Genomic DNA, 15,794 nt, shown 5'->3' on the forward strand with positions numbered 1-15,794 from the left:
ACAAACAACCACATTGTTTAGCTGTTGCATCCAATGTTATAAACCAAAAAAAATATCTACTTTACCATATTTCTACTCCTCAACATAGGCTAGCAAAGCTATATTTCCCCCGGGACGTCACTGCCCATGCACAGTAGGGATGAGTAGGTTTTTTGTTTTGTTTTTGCTGGAAGTTTGATTTACCTGCGACCAAACTAAAAAAAGATTTTGTGACAAAAAATTATATGGGGCACTACTTTTGAGATGCAAACAATAAACAGCCCCTATATTCGTCTCAGTATGGTCACATAATACCATGTCTGACACAACACCATATTCAGGTCATTTTTTGATTTTCTTTATGTTGTTATATTATCTTTTCTTGTTTTAAATAAGTAAAGAAAAGTTTAATCTAATTTTAACTCACAACTAATAGTTTTTGACAGCCAAATACAAAAAAAAGATCATATGTCTGTAATATTTTAATTTTAAAACACAAATCAAGTTAGCAGTTGCTTTTGTTTTCCATATTTGAGGTCAGAGAAGCTAATTAACAAAACATGCACGGACCAAAAAAATAGAAAAATAAAAAATAAAAAAAAGTATCACGTTAAGGACAAGAAATAATGTATGGACTGAAACAAAAGCACCGACAAATTCAGAAAAGTAGAGAACCGGGTGGTGATTCGGATCCCTCTCACCTCCACGGAACACTTGGACATAGTTGACAGCAATGCGTAACGACGCGTGCCTCTAGTGGCACCGTGGAAGCAGGGTCGTCAGACGCACGCAGATACACGGCTGCCCGCATTATATCCGAAACCAACACATAGTAAAGCGTTCGTTAATTCAAGGCTATGTAGCAAGAATCTTTTTGAACAGATGGACATTCCTCAGTGACCTCCCTTTTGCCAATGACGGTGCGCAACCGGACCGGAGCGGGTTTCCTTTCCCTGCATTCTGAGCAGTTTGCAGAAGTGAAGCGATCAGGACTAGAGTGACTAAACTACAAGAAGCATTTCTGAGTCACCGAAGTATGTTGAAATTTATCAACAATCACAGTGCAAGCTGACGAAGACAAAATCATTCGAGGAGAGCCAAACTTCCGCAGGCGCAGATCTAGTCGTCCACAGTGGCGCAGCGAAGCGCATGAGTTCGGCTCGGCTTTTCTGCCTGTAGACAGACAGCACCGTGTGCAGGAGGGTATACAGAGAGACTCCTGCGGGGTAATTGTTTTCAGCCTGCAGAAGCAGGTGTTTTCGCTGATCCGCTAGCGAGAGACGGAGGGGGGCTTATCCTCATCTTTCTTTCTAAGATTGGTGAGAAGAAAAAAAGAAAAGAAACCCGAGGAGAATGTTGCACCAAGAACAATGAGCGCAGAGTTGTCGCATTTTACCCAAATCCACACATGCTCTGTAGAATTCAGTTTTCATGAGCAATTCTGACTCATCTTTGGAATTTCTAGAGAGAAAAAAGTGGATCCAACGACTTTGCAACCATGCGAAATACTTGGCTGTCTCCCCGGAGTGCGATTTGGGAATATTGGACTTCGCTGATTGCATTCCTCTTTTGGATTCAGTACTCTTGCGGGATGCCTCATGTTATACGAATTGGTAAGTTGGAAACATATTAACTGTATCCTCTCATGCGAGCACTCACTCTGGTTTGGATGTAACCTTGGAAGTTGCTCCCAGATTATCACATTTACGCGCGAGTCACAGTAAAATATTGTTGGAAATGAGCAGCCTCTTACCAAACTCTAAGGTCGTGTGAATATTTAGAAATAATCTCAACAAGAATGCCTATAAGTAACATTGCAAGAGTAAATTGTGAATACCTTCTGCACTCAGGTGCCGCGCAAGTAAACACTGTGGGCTTGTGTGACCTCTATGCACTCTGCCTTGTGTGCTCCATTTTCTACGGGCAGCGTGTTGAGTCACCGGCTATATTCACATTGCCTCCTGGAAATGTGTTTTAAGGACGCATTTCTGTATTTGAAAGATACCAAAAAACAGGAAAAAATAACACCCTTCTAAAGTTTAAAACACAAATTCTTAATGCAAACCCAAATAGTATAAAGCATTTTTGATATTTTTATTGATTTAAATACTTGCACTAAAGTCAAATGCATAAAAAGTATTGACAAACACTAAGTAAAAGTTGTTCCCATCAGGTATATCTCACCATTGAGGAAAAAAAGATGATGAAGCCAAGTTTCTTTAGCTTTCTTTCTCAAATTACTCAGGGAGGAAACAATGGGAGAATTGTGTTTCGCAGACTAGCCATGTGATAAAACCTTGTGTGCGACTAAGAGACAGGGACAGATTGAAGATCAATATGTTTCTTTTATCTTTTTTTGCCACAAAAAGTATAGTTTTTTTTTTACATTTAGTGGAATGATGTAAGGACAATTACTCAAAAGTAGCAGTAGCTCCCTCATTAAAATGCCACTACTACAGCCAGAGTATAGTCATTGGGAAAGACATCTTAAAAGGAACTGGGCTTTTTTTCTTCCATATGGCTTAAAGTAGATTAATTGGTGCACTGTATATCTTGTATTCTCAGAGCTGGAAATTGTCTCTGTTTGGTACATCACATCATCAACTCTATTATTGTAAATAGTAATTTCTCTGCAAGTCTCTTGGGTGACCGATATACATGTGAGGTGTGCACAAGTTAAAGATAAATAGACCTTAGAGGACAGTGAGTCAAGAATGTTGTTTATCTTTATCTTTAATATATTTCTAGCATTTACATCTAGAGAAATGAAAAACATGAAGTGTAGTGATGTGCAAAACGAGACATCATCCAGCTTTTAAGGGAGGCCCAGCGCAAGCTGTGATTTTTCATATCACTGTGTTCAGAATATATTGATGTTTCAGAAACTGCACAAATTCAAGAGTTTTCTCATTACTGATCTGAACTTAAATTGTTTGGGTCAAGGGTCATTTTCTTTTCCTTCTCTGATCTTCTTTTCAAATGGCAGCAGCTGAAATGAAGACCCAAAATAGATTTGACAGGCTTTGTTTTCAAAAAATGTCAAGGTGCAAAGACAAATTTACCCAGAAATGTGCTACAATAGCACCATTGCTTTTTATAGGATCTGTCATTGCTTGTGTTGCAGAAGCGGTAAACGTGTGTGTGTGTGCCAAGAGGTGAGAGATGCAAGAAAAGGTTCCTTCACCTTAATAACCAAAGAGAAGAAAAGAATAATCAAAATACATATCTCAATACATATCTCTTGTTGTTATCTTTGTAAAGGAAATGTTTGTGCTAAGCGGCTGGCTTAATTAATATATATTTTTTTCTATGTAAAAATAATACAAGAATCTTATATTTTCTTTAAAAACTACTCTCACATAAGCTTAATGTGGGCATAAATCATGCAAAATGCATATGTAATATTACTTAAAGTAAAAATTTGTTCTATAAGTGCACAAATTATTTATTTCTGAAGGAGAAGTTAGTGGGGGTTTTTTCCTGTTTTTTTTTAGATTTGTAGTTTGTTTGGGCGTTCTTTGTCTCTCACTCACTTTGCAGATGCCAACAGAGGGGTCTCTCATAGTCAGCACAGTGTTGCTAATGTTGCTCTTCAGCACTGGTTACCAACCCCAGTGAACCAGTGAAATTCATCGAGGTGGGCGGTAGTGTGTCTGTGCCGTGTCTGCTCTGAGTTAGGTGGCCTGCAGTTCTCCAAGTACACCATCTGGGTAATGGTGGGCATCCAAGGTGGAGTTGTTGCCATTGATTTTAGTGCTTTTACAGTGCATTGCTCCGAGTTGATGCCAGATGGTTGCTTTGTATCATTCAGCAGCTTCTATCTGTTGGAGGGAATAAAAGACCATTTCTACTGTATTTGTCCTCTCACATGCTGCGTTTCTCTTTAGTTTCCCTCTGCTTACCCTTTGCAATTCTTTTTTTTCCCTCCTTCCTGACATGTTTTGCAGCCTCCTATCTCATAAAGGAGCCGTTTAAGCAGAGCATAGAGCGTTTTCTGTAAGGACAAAAACTGATCACAGAAGCAGGGAAGATATTTTTCCCTTCACAAATAATATTTTTAGATAATTTGCATGGTTGGAGAGATAAAAGGACACTAATATTGGAGTTGTTCTTGTTTCTGTCCATAACCACATTATATCATCCGTTGGGAAATGTCATGCACTCGTTTTTTTCAGCCCTCATATTAATTCTGATATATTTGTTTATATAAAAATAACATTACTGCAAGTTCAAGTATAGAAAATAGAAATGATTTATAGAACAATTAATTTTTCTTGGGAAATACATTTATTTCAAGCCTTTTGTTAATAACAAGTCAAGTAATGCACACAAACACATTGGAAATGCAAAAATCATTTGCAAGAAAATTTGAATGATATGGAACAGCTGCTGACATTTATCAGCAGAAAAGCTTTTTGCGTCATAAAAAAATTCTAGACGTTTTCCTTATAGAGATGCTGCATGCATTGCTTAGGTATGACAGGAAATAATCAAAATGTAATGCGATTTTGACTTATTCTTCCCCACAAACTGTTTTCTCCTCCTAATTGTTCTTGTGCAATCTGATCTTATTATTGTTGTATTTCTCCAGCTCAATTGTTTGTATTTTTTTGCAACAAGATTTAAATTAGCGTCAACATGCTTCTTCTTCAGCGGTGGAGTTTTGTATAACAGATGTGCCAGAGGAGTGAAATAAATTACATTATTGAAAAATTGGACCTGTTAATTTAAATTGTTTTTGGAGTGGTCCTAAGCACATGAACAACAATTTTATATTCTTTTGGTTCCTGAAGTCAAAGGAATAATGACATCGGCACTATTAGTGCTAACTGATTCACTCGGTTTAGAGATCCGTCTGTAACTGTTTCCAATAGTATTTTTTTGCAGCAATATGAGTTCTTTGCTTTTCAGAAACCATAGGTTGATTGTGGTTTGATACCTTGGTAAAAAGAATCTTTTCTATTGGCTGGGATATATAATGAATTTATTTGCATTGATAAGAACAGAATAGGAAGGGCTAACTAGTTTTCAATACTGATAGACTTCAGTATTAGTATACTGAAGAATACTGTTTCTTTCTTTGCCTTCTTGCACTTTATTTTCTGTATGTATTCAAAACTTTATTATGCATAACTTGTTTTGTTTTGTCTGTTTTGCCTTTTTGCACACGTTGATCACTTTGATTGTTGCTGAAATATAGTGATAAGTTCATTAAAAATTCATTTATAGACAGAAATGCTGACATGTTCCTCACTTATTTTCCCCGATGTGTTACCAATAGATTATACAAAGATAATCACATATTATGTGCAGTTTCTTTTATCAGTACAGTGATGAGACTGATTAATCATTTGTTGTCACATCTCTATGTGTGAGGCTAGTCACTGTATGACAGGGATTTATTGAATAATCAATTACCGGTACTTTATCTATTTTATACTTAAGTCACTTAATAAGTGCCACATAAGCAATCTCCCTCATGATTTTATGTTTATTTCATTATCTCCACGCTTCGCTACTCCCCTACAACACCTACATGCATACATTTTTCATTTCATTTTCCAAAAAGGCTTTGAGAAGGCAACGCTCCCAGCTTTCATTATTGTCTTTGAAACAGCCTCAAAGTTTCAATGCGAGCTGACAAATGTGCAAGCACTTGAAGCCGCATTGTGCAGCATGAGCTCCTCGCAAGCTTCAGCGGGATAAATCGGGTTTGTGGTCACCTCTTTTAGTAGAAATCTTCAAACACATGGAAGCACTTCAGTGGCTTGTTGTTATCCCCGCACAAGCAGCAGGAGAAGGCTGTGAGAAGTTTTCATGTGTTTCACTCGTCTGCAGGGAGCTGCAAGCAGCAGACTCTCCACTCACATCCTCCCCGAGATCCTCATCGACTGGGTGTGTGCAAATGTTTCATCTGAAATGATTTAGACACATTTCAGCAGCATGCAACAAGCTGTAATGGTACTTTAGAATTCTACATCTCAACAAAGCCAGATTCAAAACAGGTGCTTGTATGGAGAATTACCCAAAGGAGAGCGATGTAGCTGGGTCAGAAGAGTGGAGAAGAGGATGCGTTTGGTGATGAAAAAGAACAATGAGGATGTCGCATCAAAAGTTTTATCAAATTAAGATGGCCATCAGTTGCTTAGTGGAAATGAATATTTCATTTTCATCAAAATTTAATCTCTCCCTTGACAGAGATATAAAGTGAGCAAGAAGAAGGCTGCAGGCGGACGCAGAGGGCCGGGGAGTTGTTGTGGTGAATATGAACAAAGGCTTGTAGAGGTCACAGAAGAATTGGATACACAGAGAGGCTTCTTTGATGTGTAATTCCATTATCTGTAAGTGAAAGTAAAGATTGAAATGGGAGGAACAGTGTGGTTGCTTTACCTGCTTCCACGTGTGCCTCCTTCATCCACATGTATAAACCTAGATGGGATAAACAAAGTGTGGAAGAAGTAGCACAGGGCCCATTTTCTGTTTCCTTCACTATCAGGCATCTGTATCTCAGCTCTCACACACACACAGACACACTTTATAAAATCCGTATTCGATTCACAGTATTTTCTAAAACATATGTCCGGTCTCACAGGGCCTCTTGTACACAATCCAATTCCTTTCTCTCTGTCAGCGGACTCGTGGCTCATCATTAGCTTCAATCTTGCTGATGAGAAACTGCAGATGTTCTTTTTGTTGAGCGAACAACTAATCTCTGAATGTGCAGTCTCCTCTACTCATCTGTGATTCTGTTAAAACACACTAGAGAATGTTACACTTTGCATAAGACATGACATTATCTGTCAGGAAGGACATGTAAGAAACCTATAGCTTTACTCCAAGTCAAAAAAATTAAAGCTTGATAAGGTGAAATGGATGCATAGTCATAAATACTTTAATCTACACGTAATGGGAGGTGTTAACAAGTCTGAACTCCATCAGGGAAGCACAAGTACCTACCTCCAAATTCAGTCACACATGGTAATGATCATCCAATAATCCAACCCACCAGGGGCTAATAGAGTGGATCTACCAGACAGTATGGTAATCCTGTGACATACCAGGTTCCTATCTACCCCCAGCTAGCTTATCTTTGCCGATGCTCACACACCAGATGGTGTTTTCATATCGTACTACTGAGTGGGTGCTCACCAATGAAAGGTCCTCTGCAAACATATGGTTCTGCCTATTGAAATAAATAAGTCTGTGATTTCCTGATGACTGTGATTTTCTTTTTTGTGACATTACAAAAATATAAATGAATTAGCTTGGGCTGGTGTAAGATGTTCAGAATATGATAGGTTTGAGTAAAAGTACCACCGTTTTACAATATGTACCACATGTTTATATTAATTTAAAACAGATACTCGACAATTATTCTTTCTGATATTTAAATAACATAATTTATTAATTATCCTGATTTTAAAATTATTAGGCAAGTACATTTATTGAGTAAAATATTCCAACTTTGCATAAATTAATTCAAATCTTATTAGGAGATATTTGCTGAACGTCTTCTGGGGCTTTCTGCAGGTAGACATCCTGCAGTCGTCTGCTTTGTTTATATTTTGCCAACTTTAATACCGGTAGATTGCCAACTCTAGTCCTAAAACAATGAACAAGAAGGAGTTTTTGGGAAAGGGAAGAACTTCCAAATAGCTGAATTTATCTTTCTTGTAAGCAAGGAAAAAGTTTAATAGCCATCTGTCAGCCAGCTAACCAGCCATGTCCAGCAGCAAGTGGGGGAGTGATAGGTCTGAATTTCTTTAAACTCCATGAAGTTTTAAAAATATCTCTTCTGACTCTTGCACTAACTCTGGCATTTCAGTAGAACAATTTTAAACTCTAAAAATTGTACTATTGGAACATTTTAGCGGTTTAAAAAAGCAATCTTCTTAAACCTTGGTTATTGCATTTACCTGGGCCATGCCTTCAAGATATATTGATTATTTCTGTTGTGGGGAAAACAACAGTAAACCATGATCTAACTGATTTTGTTTGAAACAGAAAAGCAGCTAAAATATGTTAATATTCACAAGAAAAAGATTTTTTTACATTTTACATGTAAATTATAGTGTGCCTTTCATTTATCCAGCATATTTGATAATGGAAGATGAGACTAGAACTTTGAATCAAAATACAGTTTCATAGTATTGGGGTGACTCTACTATTTTGATTATATAGAAATGGAGAGAACAGCGGTGAGTGTTCTCAGTCGTTGTTTAGAGTCAGCCACTTATTACACATACTGATTTAAAAATCACTTCTGTTTTTGTTTTTTACATAGCCTAAAGATTTAAAAAAATATCAATTATTTACTTTTGCATATGTACCCAGTGATGGAAAACAAGCAAAATGCACAACACACAGCTGCAAAATGTAGGAGGAGTAGTTCTCTGCACAGATAGAAGGGAAGCTTGCTTGTAGCACAGAGAGTGATCCGTTTGTGCCCTTCTGCTCGAATAACACTGGGAGTCCAACAAACTGATACTAGCTGGTTAATGGATCATCTTGCCTAGTGACCTTGCAGTCAGCTGCTGTGCAGAATGCTGCTCTTCATTCTGAAGGAGTGGTACCTTAACACTTAAGTGATGGGCAGTACATATGAAAGTTTCTCACAATAACTGATTTTTTTATTTTATTTTATTTTTTTACATTAATTTTTTTGTGTACAAGAGAAATGTGTAGGAGTGATCGCCAGAGGGAAAGTGGACCAGGTCCTCAAATCAAAAAGAGAAATCTCTGGTTACTGTAGAAGTTTGTATGTTATCCAATTAAAATACTTTAAAATGTTGGAATGGTATAATGTAAAATTTAGTTCTGAAACCATTTTGTTTTTTGGCTTTAAGGGAATGCTGCCCCTACCCAACTAGTTGCTGTTAACTGCAGTCTCTCTGCTGTTCTTAGAGCCTTTATCAATGTGTTCATTTGGGAAAAAACACAGACAGGGTCTCTTTAAGCTTAAAGTGCAATGGTTATCACTTTTATAAATCTAACTTTATTATTATTAAAGTTGTATAGCTGATTTAATCCAATGCAATAATGCCATGTTTTCTTACAATTTCATTTGAAGTTGAGTTATTACCATGATAACGTATGATATAGTTATACGATATAGTTATATCATACAATATAGTTATATCATACGTTATCATTATAATAAACTTACACTATGGTGTAAGTTTATTATAATGTTGGAAACCTCTGTCAGCCCATGTTGTTAGAACAAAAAGACTGATTTCTATTTAAAGGAATTACATGTGATGACTTGACACTAATTTGTTTTATGTGTACAAATGCAAAGTTAAAACCTCAACTGAATTCTGTTGCAAAACATTTCTTGTAGTTATTGACAATGAATAACAATAATACCAAACAAATTACTTTTATAGTAATCATTGTGATTGTGGTTGTTGAGGTAAATGTTTAAACAAAGACATATTGAACTATGTCCACTTTTTCTTTGTATATTCATAAGTTACCAGTTTTTTGAATGGAACTTAAGTTTCACTCGGAATGCAAGTGAAGATTGGTATTAATGTGAATGCTAATAATGTGCATTACTTTATAAGGAATAACTGAAAAAAATATTTAGGTTAATTTGCTTAATAATTGGAATTTGTCTCAAAAACAACTATACAATTGTTGTATAATTTAAAAGACAAATCCAGTGATTGATAACATTTTCCCCAAGCAAATGCTCTTCGGTGAGTTTTACAATCAGTTAATTTAAACAAAATGTTATTTTCTCACATCTAGTTCACACAGTGGAGCCAGCAGGTGGGAAACTGCAACTGCACCTGCAACTAAACAGAAGAGGAAAAAGAAAAAGAACAGACAAGGCCACTGGCCGTAACTCTTCAGTCTAGCTTGCTGGAAGGCCTTTGAAGTGTCTTCCAATAAGTGCTGCAGCTGTCCTTATTTGGATTTAAATTTATCTGAGCAGAGAAAACAAAAGGAGAAGCAGAGCAAAAGCTTCAGGGTTTTTTTTTGTTTGTTTTTTTTTTTACACCTGTAGTTGGTTTATTTTGGTACCAATTAATTGGTTGGTTTGTTAGGTTGTAACTTTTTTGAGTGATTAGCTTCCTTTTCACACAGAGAAAACTCAAGGCAAACGTAAAACTTGTCACTGTAATCAATGCAAGAACATTCAGCTTGTTTATTAGTCAGATGTTTCAGGGGGAAGAGTACCAAATTTAAATACAAGAAGCAAAAGCTCTGTTCTGACTCCATAGAAAACACAGAGAATTGCATTATATCATTAGTGTATTTCTCAGTTCTATTCAGGCAAAATTATTATTTTAAATTGACCTAATGGTTTTGACAAGACAGCTTCAAGTTGCACAGGACTTTGTTAGTTTGCTTACTCTATCACATCTCACAATGCATTTCAAACCTGCCTACAGACAAAGGTTTGGCTCAAACTTACAGTGTACACTTGATAGCTAGTGTTTTTTTGTAACAGAAAGCACCTTCACCAAATGGTTCCAGTACAGTTGTTTGGTTAGGAATTGCTGTGTTCCCATCTACAAAAATGAACTGCACCAACGGGGGAGAACGAAACAGAGAGAATGGAAAAGACCTCTATTCTGGTGAATGTAGTGGCACTGGTAAAATGGAGAATGTATTTTTGTAGCCACAAGGCAATCAGCCCATTTAAAACCTCATGACATGCATCTCTAAAACTTGTGTCCTTCAGCATGTTTCTTGAAAGCTTTCCTGTGTTGTAGGCTTGAGGAAGTGTTTAATCTTAAAGACATACTAATTTACAGTTTGATTGATACAATGCATTAATTGGGTTGAAGCTCCCTATGGGCCTTTAAGGTATTCAAAGTCATTATAGAAGGCTTTGGGGACAGGGTTCTGACAATGTTTTGAAATTCATGTCATGTCAATTGTGGCCATTTCCTTGTGAACATTACTGTAGCAAGGCAATGAATCAAATTTCATGCTCTAGCCATTTGTCTTTATTATGTGCCCTTGTCCTTTCCATTTGACTCCCACTTCAGTTCCCCTTGGGGCTCCATTGGAAATCTCAAATCATTTCAAAACAGTTTGGGAAGAAAAAAAAGCTTGATGAAAGGGCATTGTGCTTAAAGAGTCAAGCTTGCAATGTAACAATGTTAATTAGAATGAGTTTTTTTTCTAGATAATCTGGTGATTATTTTTTTTACATTTCAGCACAGAGTAATTTGTCTTCCCTTATCCCACGCACACTCTCACACCGTGTATGTTGGCAAACATTGCAGACGCTATAGGCACGTAAAATAATGCAGCAAAACAGGCAGAGAGAACAAAACAGCAGCGGGTACAAGGAAGATGCTGGAGGACTTTTATTTAGTTGGTTAATTAGCTCGAACCTTTTGATCCCAATTTTAAAACTAGCCACATTGCATTTGCTGCCTTTCTTTTGTATGTTGTTTCATGCCCGATAAAAACCAGCTTTATTTGGCTGCCTTTCAAACACTGTAGCATTCACTGAAGCAATATGAGCTTTGCTTTGCCTTCCTGCGCTAAGCGTCCAGCTTATCTCATCCCAGGCGCTCTGTGTAAACCTGGTCACCTTAGACACCTCGCTTACATACAGTCAAACACCTGCATTGCAACAGCCGTCCCTTTTCTTCTCGCTGCTTTAAAGCAATCAGAATTTGACAGTGGAGGTATCAGCTGCAGTGCACAGGTTTAAAATCCTATTTAACTTGGGCTAAGGACAATGAGTGGAGGGTGACACCATTTCATTCTGCCCTTTTAATCAAGCTCTCATTGTTATAGGTGAACCGCAAATGTCAGGTCTCAGTTGTGCGATTCCCTCCAATTGCTGTTCCATGACTGTAGGGAGATTTGTGTGTGGCAGTGTTCATTGAAGGTGGGGGAGAGGTGGGGATGAAGTGTGTGCATAACAGGGGGATGTATAAGGGGAACTGGCATAGGATCCCTGGAGCGTATGGGCAGAGCAGGAGTTACTAATCAACTGTGAGAGAGGAGACCGGAGAAGACTCACCCTCTATTTCCCCCATGCGAGAAAGAGAATGAACAGATAAGACAAACCTCCTCGGGCCAAAAACACTAGAAATGAATGGCTATCACCTAAAATATGAGAGGGGAGAGGAGTGGAGCGTTTCTTTCTTCCATGTTTTGCCTCACACAGATCTTCTTTTTCTCCGTCTTATTCATGCTGGCAGTAAAAAAAAATGCCACGACTACCGAAGGGAATGCAATAGACTCGAGGGTTACTTCTCAGGGCCTCAGCTCGCCCTTTCACTGATGGATAGCCTGGAGGTTAGAAGCCAATGTCAATTTAGTTAGCACAGCCAATACCCAGAAGATTCCACTCAGCACCCACAGAGTGCAGAGGCAAGACAATCTTTGAGGGTCTGCCCCCCGTCTTGGGGAGTGTTTCTTCATCTGACAATCCTGTGTCCAGGTTGCCTCTGGAGAGCAGTGTGGTTAACCATAAAATGTTCCCCTGTGACTCATGTGAAGACAGGCTGACGGCATGTAGCCACCTTCAGACATATGAAACAAGCAGGAGATTATTGTTGACAGGGAAGGGAAGCAGTGGATGTGGGCGGTTTGAGGCTGGCAGCACATTGTAGTAAGGCTGTTAGTGACGCTTGTATGAATTAGGACCTTTAATGTGGAGCCAGAAATGCTGCTAACTGTCCTGTAGGTTTAAATACTGCTTTAGATCTGCTTTTCCAGAAGTACAGATGGCTGTCATAGTAACCAATTTGTTGAAAACTAGATTGATTAGGAGAGATTGTTGCTTGTAATTAAGCAGCAGGCTCTTTTTGGTCAAATCAATTCTTTATCACAGAGAGTTAATGAAGAGTCAGCCTTCTGATTGTTTCTAAATCGTAGTTTTCAGTCTCAAAGGTTTCTCAGCAAAATGTAATATATTTCTTGATTTACTCCACGACAACTGGCAAAATTTCTTTTTACCCCAATAGGATTTTCCTTGCTACCGCCATTTAAATACTGGATATCTGTGTTGTGTTTTAATAGCTGAAAAAAATAAGTGCCTTTGGTAAATAATCAATAATATAGTCATGTCACATATTTTTTGTAATGTCAAAAAATTTAAGATGAAACATATTACATAGATGCATCAATCCTATAAACCTTAATTCAAATGCTATGCAAATATTACAGAAATAATAACACAAACTCTTTTTACACTTATGAAGATTCAGGCACCTCATATTGCTTTGACACTTCTGTAGAAGTGTCCAACCTACTTTCTGATTATTTCAACTAATTGTTAAACATTGGGGGCACTGAGACTACTGTCATGATTTGGTGGTGAGGCAGAGGCAGCAGACCCAGGTAGAGATAAATAAGATGGTTTAATGAAAATCAAAATCCAAAAGACCAGGCAACACAAAGGAGAACAGGGCAAATGCTCACATTGGTGGCACCAGGCAGACACAATGAGGAACAAAGAACACAGGTGGGGTTAAATACACAGAGGGTAATCAAGGACACAAGAAACACCTGGGAACAATCAAGGGGAGACAGGACAAGACAGACACAGAAACTCAAAATAAACACAGAAAAGGAACAGATCCTGACAACTACATGCGTTAAAATTGAACCTTAAATGATTAGATAATTAACTCTGGGGAAAGAAAAAGAAAATCATTTGCGATTAATCATCACAATTATTCACAAATGAACATTCAATGTCACACTCAGTCAATGTTCATTGTCTGAAAGCAAAAGACCTTCATATCTTACACATTTTTCTTTTAAATTTTAATGAAAATAAACTGGAATCATAATATTGTCATGTTCTGTATTCTGGATTGGAGTTAGTATATGATATGTCTAACAGTTAAGTGTCTAAGTAAAGTTATGCAAGTGAATCAGGGAGCCAGGAGTGGAAGAATGAAAACAATTCTGAAAAAAGTCAAACTAAAGAATATGGATGAGTGGTGATGGGAGAGGTCAATGATTTCTTTTTTGCTACTTTGACTCATTAATGTTAACAGTGAGGTTTGTTGGTTTTCCATATAAAATCCATACAGTTTGAGATTGTCTCTGAGTTTGACAACATTATCTCCACCATTTTGTCTCCAAGGTAGAGAAATAAAAAATATATATTTTTACATACAATTATTCACATCAGCCAAAGAAACTATTTTAACAGATAATGACATTGGAATTGGGATGTGCATTATTGACTAATAAGTCAATCTAAAGTTGATTGATCTTATCAACTGACTAACATTTAGTTGACAGGAGGCCATTTTCTTTAAAATTTTCTTTACTTTTTTCCTGTATCAAGGTCGGCTGTCTTTCCATGACATGAAGGGCTACATCTTATAGAATATGCTATATTTAAAAAAAAAATCACATCCTTATACTGTAAGTACTTCTTTTACCAAATGTATTAAATACTGATTGAATAAAAAGAAGTAACAAGGAAACATTAATGTAGCCCAGGGCTAGACCCAACACAGTGCAGTGACAGTAGCAAAAGTTGGACATTTTTCAATTTTGGATGTAATATTCCGCATTAACAATATACCACAAAATATGTGCAAGCCAAAACAATATGCAATCACCAAGAGTTATCACTGTGATGAAAAGGATTCATTGAAATAATGCTGCAGTAATCACGTGCATAATTAATGATGCATCTGCAACATATTAGGGTGATTATTTTCATTGCCTAAGCAAATGTTGAATGAGCCTCCTGAATGCCAATTTAGTGAGAAATGTCACAAGACATGAATGTTAAACTCAAATTCAGACACGTTAAGTGGGTTCTGTTTATAGTGACATTTAATATGTGAATGCATAAACTGTGCGCATGTGATTGTGTGAATTTGCGACTCATAATCTTATATGTAGAAATCTTGAAAATGTATTGTTTTAAGTAGAAAGAATAATAAGATGGTTTAATGAAAATCAAACTCTTCGTTGATTTAAAACATAATGAAGGCTTTAACTAATATTCAGGATCGCTGTGCTTGCTTAAATGTGGTTGTGACCATTATTCGTCTATAATTGATGTTGTCTGCTAAAAATATAATTAGATAAATGCATGTAAAGCATAACTTGACTTCCTTTTTGTTTTATAAAATTTAAAGTTTTAGTTAGATTTCAATGATGATCTTATTAAAAGAATCTCTCCAACAAAATCAATGATCCATCCATCCATTGTTCTTACCTTCTCGTTCCGACTCAGGGTTAATGAATCAAAGAGCCAAATGCAGGCTACACCTAATGCATATTTATGTATTACGCTATAAACTCAAAGCTAGTATCAAACATAAAATATCTGATTTATATATACTGGAACAGTGCATAAACGTTATATTGTGTATGTCAAAGGCAATAGGCCTAATTATTAGTCAGAAAATTTCAGATTCTCAACTGTCAGATGTGTACAGAAGAGGATTAGGGCCACCGGAAAAAAAAAACAAAACAAAAGAAATCTGACTTTAAAGTCAGAATTCTGAGAATAAAGTCAGATTTCTGACTTTCTGACTTTTCTTTAATCTCAGAATTCTGACTTTAAAGTCAAAATTTGTTGGGGGTTTTTTTCGGTGGCGATAATCCTCTTCCGTAGATGTGCATGTCAACTGTCCTGATTAAAAAAAAACAAATGATAAAGAAAACATTGATTAAGTAATGCCTTTTAATTGTGCATGTCTTCAGTTTTGAGGTTTAGATAACTGTTAAACTATATTAAAGTTTTGCAATCTAAATTTTTATTCTGTTGTGTAAAGACAGATCAAAGATTTTTTTTCCCTTTTTCTCTTTTAATGTTGCACAACTGAGGGAAGAGATAAGATGACAAGAGACCGGTA

The 15,794-nt window shown here is 36.8% G+C and overlaps 1 protein-coding gene across 1 annotated transcript in view; it reads left to right on the forward strand.

The window, feature by feature from the left end:
* The first annotated feature begins 729 nt into the window (after nucleotides 1-729).
* The window catches only part of LOC122831672 (glutamate receptor ionotropic, kainate 3), a 120,511-nt gene continuing 105,446 nt past the window's right edge, over nucleotides 730-15,794 (forward strand). The window contains exon 1 of the mRNA XM_044118043.1: nucleotides 730-1,592. Coding sequence (XP_043973978.1) covers nucleotides 1,478-1,592 — 115 coding nt within the window. The 5' untranslated portion in view covers nucleotides 730-1,477. The remainder of the gene's footprint in view (nucleotides 1,593-15,794) is intronic.

This window comes from Gambusia affinis, linkage group LG05 (genome assembly GCF_019740435.1).
Source record: "Gambusia affinis linkage group LG05, SWU_Gaff_1.0, whole genome shotgun sequence".
Lineage (NCBI taxonomy): Eukaryota > Metazoa > Chordata > Actinopteri > Cyprinodontiformes > Poeciliidae > Gambusia > Gambusia affinis.